General features: G+C 42.0%; 1 protein-coding gene across 1 annotated transcript in view; it reads right to left on the bottom strand.

The window, feature by feature from the left end:
- pacrg (PARK2 co-regulated) overlaps positions 1 to 5365 on the bottom strand; it is a 116291-nt gene extending 110926 nt beyond the window's left edge. The window contains exon 1 of the mRNA XM_084012749.1: positions 5182 to 5365. Coding sequence (XP_083868875.1) covers positions 5182 to 5250 — 69 coding nt within the window. The 5' untranslated portion in view covers positions 5251 to 5365. The remainder of the gene's footprint in view (positions 1 to 5181) is intronic.
- Positions 5366 to 10758: the final 5393 nt, after the last annotated feature.

Here is a 10758-nt window from a genome sequence, read left to right on the forward strand (position 1 = left end):
ATGTAATGTAATGTGCACCTTTTTCCTGTTTAAATGCTTGGGGATGAATCACAAGGGGGGGAAAAAGAAGGGGGGGTTAGTTTCAGGGGGCTGGGCTATTGATTCAATTTCTATGACCACAAATACTTTAGAGCATAATAAGCCTATGCTTCAAGTCCCTATACCCTTTCAAGGCTTGAAATGGCCTTGTCGTTACCCACAAATCACAGCTCTCCACAAAGCCTTCTATGGAGCGATATGTCAGTGACCGCAGGGGAGTAAAAAAACAAAAACACAACGCAACAGACACAAGCAAGCCTCAGAAAAATGTAATGGTTTTCGTCGAGGATTTAGCCAGTGGTACGGCAGAGTGGGAGAATCATTCATGTTGGAGATCCTCTGAGGAGATGGTGAATATTAAAGGGCTCAGCCTGCCTTGTGGAGCCTCTTGACAGGAGATTTGTTTATGACCTTCAAATACAGGAAGAGGGAGTCAATGATAGCTCTGGCTGCCGTATTTGCATCTCAAGGCCCTGACATAATAAAAGTGGAGCTGCAGTTTCATTTTCAGGTGTTTTTTGTTGTCATAAAAAACCGCACAGCTCTTCCACTTTTATTTCAAACATTTGATTCAAACGCCGGGATCGGATCAGTACGTATACCCGAAGCGTAGGTAGGAGAAAGTGATTGGTGCATCCCTTCAAAAAACTTAGAGGATTAGAGAGGAAGCCCTAGTTAAATTGTTTGCATCAAAGCACCCAGAAGACTGGACAGCCAACATGGTTTGAAGTAGAAGAAGATATGGAAGCGAAAGCTGGGGGATTGCTGACTGAAAATATTTTAAAAACGACACTTTCCTCATATTCATTCATTAAATTATTGCTGAACACGGACGCCTCGGCTTCTGTTGCAGTGCTCTCGTTTTCACCATGAGGTGAATCAAAGCTGCCAACATAAACAGCATCAAAACAAACACACGGAAATCTAAATATACGGTATTCTATGAACTTCCTGAATAACTAGAGGGTTTTTACCATATCCCTGACAAAAAAACACAAAGACAATGCCAAGTTGCCAAGTTTGCATGAAGGAAATATCCCTCCACCCCCCCAAAAAAAAGAAATTATCATACCGTAAGCTACCTGTCTTCGCATGCACCCCTTACAGAAAGTGATTCTAATGACGAGCTCGGTGACATCTCTAAAAGATAGGTTGGGGATAATTGCCAGGGAAACCAGGCACGAGAGAGTGAAAGAATGCCCCAATCTGTCAATTTAAGCAATATGACTGTCTGGGAAATGCTTTGTTCAGCCGCAACAGCCTCTTTGCAAAAGTTCCAAGTGAGGATTAAAAGCAGGAAGAAATATGCGAGGCACCTCAAACTGTGCTCCTTATATATGATACTGCATACACCGAGAACGGAACAAAGCACAACATAACTCTCCTCCTCACACTAACTGTAGTACGGTAGTCTTTAACGCTGACAAAAGTGAGCGAAGCTGTGCAGAGCGACATCAACAGCAGCGAAAGACTATTAGCACGGGCTTCTGTATTTAAAAAAAAAGGTGCAATGGAACATTTTTCTTTTTGATACATTTGCACGGTTTGTGCATGGCAAAGAAAGGGGTGCCTTTGTGGTGCAGGGAGGCTTGTTTTCTTCACCAGCTTATCACTAGCTGCTCACATGGCCTACAACATCTGCCAGAGCGCGGTGGGGGGGCTATGTGCATCGTTCTGTGGCCTTTGGTGGCAAACGAGCTGAGGGGGAAAGCCGGTTTCACATCAACCTGTTTTTTTTACGAGATCATACTTAAAGCCACAACTCTGCAAGAACACTTTACCACACATTAACAATGCGCCGCTGGGAAAACACATTTGTAAATCATCTTGATGATACATTTAACTATGCAGTTACAGAAAACCCACCCCACAAACAACTAGTCCAGAATTCCAATAATAATATATTTTTGGGGGGCCGCACAGAATCTAGTCTTACCGACCAATCAATACGTTTATTCAATAAAGACTGATGTCCGCTGCTATACAAACCTATTACACTTTCCCGATCCATCTTTATTTGTGGTAAATGAGGGGAGGAAGACCCAACATTACTGTTTTTTAAAATTATTCAGCCCCTCCATCACAGTTTATCTACACTAGAGATCCATGATGGAGACTGCTCTGCCAGGAAATAATGCTTTGTTTGTCCCAGAAGACAAAAGGCACCAGTACGAAAAATAAGTGAACAATGGTTTATGTGGAAGACATGAAAGCTTTGGAAGCTAGGCAAACAAATAGAAAACTCTATGCTTTTAAAGTTGTACTCAAATCTAATTTAATGCTACGAGAATATTAATCAATAGAACATTTTGCTTTTGTGTTGATGTGGTATCCTCCAAGATGTTATTTAAAACTAAAATAAACTTGTTCTCAGCATATGGATTCTGAGTTTCATAGTGTCTAATGATTCCTTTGGAAGAGGTTCTTAAAGTGTCATTTATGCACATAAAAGTTATTGGATAAATAAAGTAATCACCAACACTCTTATATAACAAAAGATGTATAAAAAATGCATCTTAACATATAATTCAATGACAAAAACTTGGCAACAAGCAGGTAGCTCAGTTATTATGCGTTGGCCCTGTTATTGCTCTATTAAACTGCACATTATATTATATATGAACTCAAGGTAACGTCCATTTAGGTGCTTTCACAATTATTCTTAATAATACTCACCAAATAAAATATTTCATTTTTTAATCTGGGTGTTTAATTTACTACATTTGAGAAGATTAATCCCAATATAATTAATGATAATTCAATTGTGGGTATTGCATTACCAGTGGGCCTGGACTGGCAACCTACTATAACCACACGAAACGCTGGCATCATTTAGACCGGCAAGTAAACTAAAACAATGCATTAACGTAAATGACAATACACAATTAAAATAGAGGTGACGACAAATCCATCGAAAATGAATCGTAACCAAGCAACATGGTGTACCAGGGGCAGGAAGGGGTCACCCTTGCTTCGCGCCACAGAGACAAAGATGGAGGCTGCATCGCCTGGGCCATCAACCTCTTCCATAGTTATCCATTAAAGGTATCTTATTGTAAAAGCTAGCAAATCCATATTCAAATCCATCATTCTGAATCACATCAAGCAGCTGAGAAAGAAAGAGCAGCGTGTAGGTTTTTCAGTAAACACCTGCCTCTAAGTCCTGTGGAAACCGGCTGTCATTATCTTAAATGACTGCAGTAAGATGAAGTGTCTCTTGTCCCCTCTACACAGCGGACCACTAACGCACAAACACAGTCAGCCCCTGAAGTCACACAAATTCTCAAAGAGGGTGAGACTACTGTAGCTATCCCGTCAGGGCACTTTGTTTGAATATATCACTTGGTACCGTGTCACTGTATGTCATCTGTAATTTCCAGTTTAGTGGGGAAGGATTTGTACGTTAAACTAGTATTTTAATCATGTGAAAACTCTGCTGCCGAGCATCTAACAAAGCGAACGCTGCACACGCACTACTTTGATTTCAGCATCATTACAGTGGTTTCCCAGTGTATTTTAGACTTGTTTTTTAAATTATTTTTTAATTGCTATAAAAGGCATTGCACTGTATGGCCCCAGAGTACTTTGCCGAACTTACTGGCCTTCAGGATATTAGCCCATCAGAGCAGTGCAGAGCCCATGGTGAATGTTAAGTAGGTGACGAGACTGATTTTATAGCTATACTCTACAGCATACTGGATAGTGATGTTGTTCCATAGCCTTAAATAACAGTATATATTCTGTTTGGATTTAAATGGTTAAGCACATGGCTGTGATGGATGTCTGCGACCCACATACCACTAAGGTGAACTGGAAAGCATCATCTCCTTTCTTTCTCAGGAGCATTACTATGATCCACTCTCTCACTGTGGATTCCTCGAGACTAAACTGCACATTAGATTGAGTCTCGAGTAAGGTCAGAGGTCGGTCGCCCTGGTTGAAAAGGTTGCGGCCTTCGACGGAGAATCTTTCAGCAATCAAGTCAAACGTACACCACGGCCCGGGTTACCAAGGACTCCCCCGCTGTTGCTGAAATATTCGAGTACCCACGGTTTCACGGTTCCCTGGTAGTGACTTATTTAGTCCCGCTCCACTCAAAATGTGTTTTATGGCCAACATGTCAGAAAACTGGACTTCCACATCCATCACACACAGAGCAACATTATCATTCATTCGGAGTAACGTTTGTGGATCACCTGATGAATGCTTTCAAATCTGCTTCCAGGGTTTGGCTCATTATTCACCGTGGTCATTTCAACCCAAATGACTATATTTTGTGAAAGGGATCAAATGACGGTGCACAAGGTAGGGACCGTTCGGTATGGACCACCGGAGGAAAATGGGGGGGGGGGGGTCATGGATATTCCTGGATATGCAGGGCGGATTGAAACCCGGGACCGCTGCAGGAAGCCTCGGTACATGGGGCTGTAACTCTACCACTGAGCTATCAGAGCACTTATCACATTAATTTAATCAATCAGATCGAGTAGTGCTCTTATGATGGGGCAGTCATATTATACAACTATTAACTTACGCATTCACACAGTCGGCAAGTTTTGGTGACCGGAGCAGATGTTCGTCATACGATGTTCTTGATGTGAAATATTAATAACTGACCATTAGTCACTCAATATTTGTGATGTCATATTGAGTTGAGGGGGGGATTAAAATAAATAACAGTCCCTAATCGCTATTTTTCTACCTAAGAATTGAGATCAAGATTTTCTCACACTATTTTTATTTTTCTGCCATTTTTTTGTATTAATGATGCATTATACACAAAAAAGGTATAAAAATATACACCTGTTGATACAAATATACACATGTTGATGTGAGTCCCTAAAAGAAGCTACATATACATTCAGTTATTCTAATAACAATTGTTGAGCTATTTTATATTTATGCCCCTAAAAAAACGTCTTGGCATGAATATACTGATTGAAATATAGGCTATAATTGTTTTAAATATAATTATTTTTAACGTAGATAAGCAAATGCAATATGACAATGAGTGGAGCAGGACTAAATACGTGACGGGCTGTCTAGTCAGCTGGTTGATGCTAACGTTACGTTTAGCGAGCGTTAGCTGCTCAAGCTAACGTTAACTAACGGCTAACAGCAAAGTCAAATAACTCCACTCACCACGGCGCCTGTCATCCGGGCTTTGGCGGTGAATCCTTCCGCTTTCTGCTCCTTCTTACTCACGGACATGTCCACGCGTTTGGTCTTCTAAAAACAAGAGGCCAATACAATCCGGGAAATGCACACCTATGTTTGCTAACTAATTAATACTCATGTGGCTCTCAAAACGTGACACCCGCTGGTGTGTTCTTTCCCCTTTTTTTTCTGGGTTTGTCGTTGCTAGGCAACTTCAGAGACGCTTTGGCCTGGGTTGCTGTGGAGACACTGTTGAAACAAGAGAATGTCCAAAATAAGCTTTATATACAGGTAGATTGCTTTTGTTATTAAACCATATGTATCTATATACATATAAAACGATGGTAATATTAGAGCAATAAGTACATTTCTTATATTTTATGACTGATTTAAAAAAATATATAAAAATATAAAAAAATAAATATAAAAATATAAAATCCTGAAAATGCAATAAAACAGAAACAAATCTGAAAATGTAATTTTCATACATATACAATGTATATACAATACATATTATCACCATTATAAAAGCAATTAAAGGGAGGAGCTTTTTGATGATTTATCACTATTATCTTCACTCGGTCACCTAATCTTAATTACCGTGAGGTAAGAGGAGCGCATAGACTCATAGTTGCTTTGTTTACAAACGGTGTGCAGGTAAATTGAAGGAAAGACAGATTTGTGCTGCACTTCAACGATGGTATTATCAAATTGGCACTCTCCTTACTAACTGTCATCAGGCGATTTTAACTAACGGGCTACGAACCGTGAAAAGATGACCTAACCGCGTACAGGATGACCCGTCTTTTTGTCTTGGTCTACTCCGGGCGGCAGCTCCGGGGGCCACCGCACTTCCATCTAGACACAGAGGATCGATCCCACCCACAGCTCATCATTATGCTCATGCAGCGGATCCTCATCCAGAAGTAAATACTTAATGATGCTCTTTGTCTGGCATGTGGACCAAAGCCTTGACTCTCAATAAGCTGGTTAGAGCAGCAGCCTGAGCTCTGAATCATTCCAATTTGGGGATGTGGCACTTTTAATCTTCCAATATCGTTTTTTGTCCCTGGAGACTTTCCTGGGTGAACTGGCGCAACTGTTATTAATCTTCAGTGCACAGGCAATTTCTCTAAAAGCCCCTATTTGTTTTTTATGGCTCCATTGAGAGAGGAGGGTATAGCAGCGGGGAGGGAGACTGTAAACAAGGTATGCAGGGAAGGCAAGTTATGTCCCTGTCAGCATTCAATGTTGGTCTCCCCTCCCTCTTTTCCTCTCCCCGCTTCCCCTCAGAGGATTAAAAAGAGGAAGAGGGGAGTTTTCAGAAAGCAAACTGAGCAAACTGGAGCATCAGCACGAATTCAGCTGGACTGAGAAATGATTGTTCAAACAGCACTGCACTATCTCACTCCTGTGAGCGTGCGGTGGGGAAGGCGAGCCGGCCTCGGTGAATTCATCGCAGGAATGATGCGTGAAACACGGAATGTATCGTCGCCGAGTCTCTGCGAGCGATGGTCGGTCGAGTTAATGTCTCGGCTTCTTGCGGCCACTTGAAGGACGCGCGCATGGCGTCCAAATTGACTTGCGCGGTGAAGATTAATTCGCATTTTCCACTGCTAATGATGCATTGTGGATAACCAGTTGGTTCGCCAGGTAGAGAGGGAATGAGGGGAAAAAATATGAGTAACAACAACAACAATGGATATAATAGCCTACATCATGCTTTGATGAATATGAGTTATTTTCCCCGCATCTATACGGCGCCTTCATCATCGCTTCGTCTGGTCTGATCTCCAGCTCATTTGCTGGGGCCATCTTCAGGCTCGGCAGCCATTGTCCACTGCGAGAGAAAACAGCAATTAGGATATCATTAGAGCAGAAACCAGTAGATACTGTACAAAGCAGAGGGCCCAGAGGAGGCTGGAGAGAGACGAATCGCAGCAGGAAAAGGACGGCAGAGATTTCGCTGCAAAGTCAGTTGGCCTCCAATTACCATGGAACAAGACAAACAGCCATTAGACTTGGCCATTAGGCTGTGGGGAGAGCGGCCAGGGGCTTGTTGGGTTTAACAGTTCGTCAGGTTGTGAAAGTCACACAACGTGTATGAGGACTGATAAATGCCATCCAGTGCAAGAGTGAGTCAGGATCGTTGTGTGTGTGTGTGTGTGTGGTTGCCTTACTATGTGTCATTTTTAAACCAAAAATGTCATCTTTGATTTATTTATTGTCCTATAGGGACATTATGGGATATGCTGAACCCATACAATCACTATAACAGCATGATATAACCCTCCCAAAAGCATTATTGGAATCTGTTGGTGATTTGACAAATCTGAATGCATGTAACACGCTTGAACATAAAGCCATGTATATTTAGCAGCACGTACCCAAAGGCTGAACTGTGTTCTTTCACACGTTCAAAGTGATTTGATCTGATTTTACTGAACAACATTAACCACGTACGTTGTTAGGCCTCCACAGGTCTTTGCACTTTTTGCCTGATTAGTGCTCTTCTCTGGACTGTGTGGGTGTGCACAGACTGTGCTCGACAACCCCGACACGACCCGTTATGCCTCGGAAAACGTACACCTTTCTAATTACAAGGGCTTTGTTGAACAACCTGATCCAATCACTGAAAACACTCGTAGGTGCACGGGCCCTTTCATGGTTTCATATCTAATCTGGAATTTGACACTCAATAAAGGTTTATCACAAAAGTCAAACCCAACGCGGTTTAGCCTGAGACCTCAAAGATGCATGAAGTTATATCTGCTGCAAAATTTCTTTAATTCTCTTGCTTTTTTCTTATACAATCCCAGTTCCACCTTCTTACCTCAGGCTGCCAAAAACTCATATAATTAGAGACAGTCAGACAAGGGGAAATCACTCTTTGGTTGAACTGATTAAAACTCCTAGACATATTCCACCTTTGATGAGCAGTGTGAGAGTAGGCATGAATATAAAGGTCCACTTCGAGGAAATTCAGTTTGGAAATGTATCATGGTTTTGCTTTGTTGAACAGGCAATATTAAGAATATGACAAAATAATTAATGAATTAGACACTCTCTGAATCAATATTAGCTTTTTAATCACTTAGGTACTCTGTGGAGTTTTTGACCTCTTAATGGCGACATAGAGAAATGTTTTCATGAGGTAATGGGTGATATGGGTTGGTAGGGATACACAAAGTGAGAAATCCACAGGGTGCCTTTAAGTAATGTTTACTCAACCTGAATTACAAGCAATACATGACGGTCGCTGCACCAGGGTAGGAGTGTACTGCTTTAGGAGTGTTAGAGGAGCAGATTTGACTGGATTCTCTCTTTTTTTGTGCAACAATGGATACTGTGCTAAAATATCAAAATGTGTTGATATTGCACGAGAGTGAGAAAATACAATTCAACACAAAAAAACAGACAGAAACTTCACACACGATACAAAGAATATAGCAGCAAACCTTCAACTGGGACTCAGTACAGTTAAATGGGAGAAAATAGAACTGAGATGGATTTTTTGGTGAAATGCTGCTTTAGTACCAGCTGTATCAGCGGCCCACTGCATTCTAATGGGTTAAATGTAGAGGCTAAACTTCACTGAGTGCATGTGTGACGATAAAAGCTGATTTACATCTACAAACGCAGCAATACTAGCCTTGTTTTTGTTCCTCCAAACAATGACAGTCCGGGTATCCAGACTGTAGCCTGCTTTCCCCCTGAGCCCTGATAAATCCAAAGGCATAGATCTCTTCAAACGGCGGGCCAGTTGGCGGGAATACTTGATATGGGCACAGAGTTCCAAGGCCTCACTCACAAAGCCACAGCGTATTGATCTTCATGCAATATAGAAGCAGCTTTGAGGCCAGCTGATATTGGAAGGCATGGCTCGCTCTTCCTCGGAGCATGCACTCTTAACATGCCCGCTGGACCATAGCAGCAATAATCAGACATGGGTCTTGATGATAAACATATGGATAATCCATCTATTATAATATCACAGCAGTCCGATTGATAACTGTCGACATGATTATGTTTGTTACAGTCGCTTTTATTTGTTCTCCCTAAGTTCACGGGGAGTGTCTTTGAAACCGTCAAAGGCTGACAGACTTTAATCTTAAATAGATTACAGTCCTTTGTGACACTGCGGACTGTCAGGCTTTTTTTTCCAGCCCAAAGCATCAAAGTGAATCCAGTGAATGCTGCATGCCTCGCAGTATGACCTCACTGGTGGTGCTTTCAGCAGCCTTGGCAACACCTGACCCTCCGGAGAATCCAGCCTTCCTGTCACCTACAGGTCGATGTCACATGAACCCGAATGTGCGAACAGTGACACCAGTGATCCCAACGGAGCGCACGAAAAGCTAGCGACCTGTGCACACGCCTCCACCTTAGACGCAGTGCGAGGGTGAGAGTGATGGGGGTAGTGGTGTTTTTCAAATTCGCGGGCGCCCACTTCAGAGATTCCTACTGCAAAGCACCGACCTAGTGTGGACATACACTAAACATCGGTATCGATGATTCGTCACGAGACGAAGTGCCCTTGAGCTGCACATATAAAAGAGTGATGTAATAGTATGAGCAAATCATTACAAGCAGATCAATAAATAAATGAATATGGGTGTGAGAGTAACCTGTTGCCAAAGAGAAAGGTAGACCGTTCCTGTCTGGATGTATTGAAATGCAGAATATTCACAGAGAAAACTCTGAAGCAACATAGTTTTCTTGACGTTAATGCATCATTTAGTGTTTACCCAACTGCCGTTAAACTAAAAGAAGAGGAACTTTTGATGTGGAAAGAAAGCTTTTAGATAAGCATCTAAAAAGTCTGGTGTGCATAAAAAAAAAAAAACGTTCCACCCATAAATTACATTTTCAAATTCATCCAAATTCGTCTCAGTAATGTAAAGTGTATGAATGCCTGAATCTCTCTGTCTAACGTACAATGTTTTTGTTTTCTTTTTTATCAGACTATTCAAATGCGTTCCCTCCCTTCGTCACAAACACAAACAGAACATCCCCGCGGCGACAAATGCTGTATGGCGAGACAAATGCAATTTGCTTTCGTTTCGGAAAAAAAAAACAGCATGCCTCTCATTCACCTGACTGATGCTTCCCTGCTCGGTGTGTAAAACATTCAAATGGAGAGAGACAGGCATTATAGGGCCGATATATTTCAAAGAAGATTCCCCTAAGTAAAGATGATACTGGGGATCCTTGCACATATGGGCAGATGGAGGCAGGGGGGGGGGACATTCTTTTCCCCGAGAACAGAAAAGTCATCTCTGCTCACATCACATCTGCCTCCCTTTTTTTTCCGAGAGCAGGAGGCCCAGAGTCTGCCTCTCCGGTGTTCCTGACATCTTGGCTCCGTTAATTGCAACGTTTGCCGGCCGTATTGGTATTCACGTTAAGCCCCGAGAACAGATGGTGTTTAACTTTAAATATTATTAACACTTCACAGCTTCCTAAGTTCCTGGGCGGGGGTGATGAGGCCGAGCAGACATGCAGGTGAAATTACAAGGATTTCCATAACAGCATCAAAGGAGGATGATCTTCCATTTTGGT

The sequence above is a fragment of the Eutrigla gurnardus genome (genome assembly GCF_963514095.1).
Source record: "Eutrigla gurnardus genome assembly, chromosome: 7".
Lineage (NCBI taxonomy): Eukaryota > Metazoa > Chordata > Actinopteri > Perciformes > Triglidae > Eutrigla > Eutrigla gurnardus.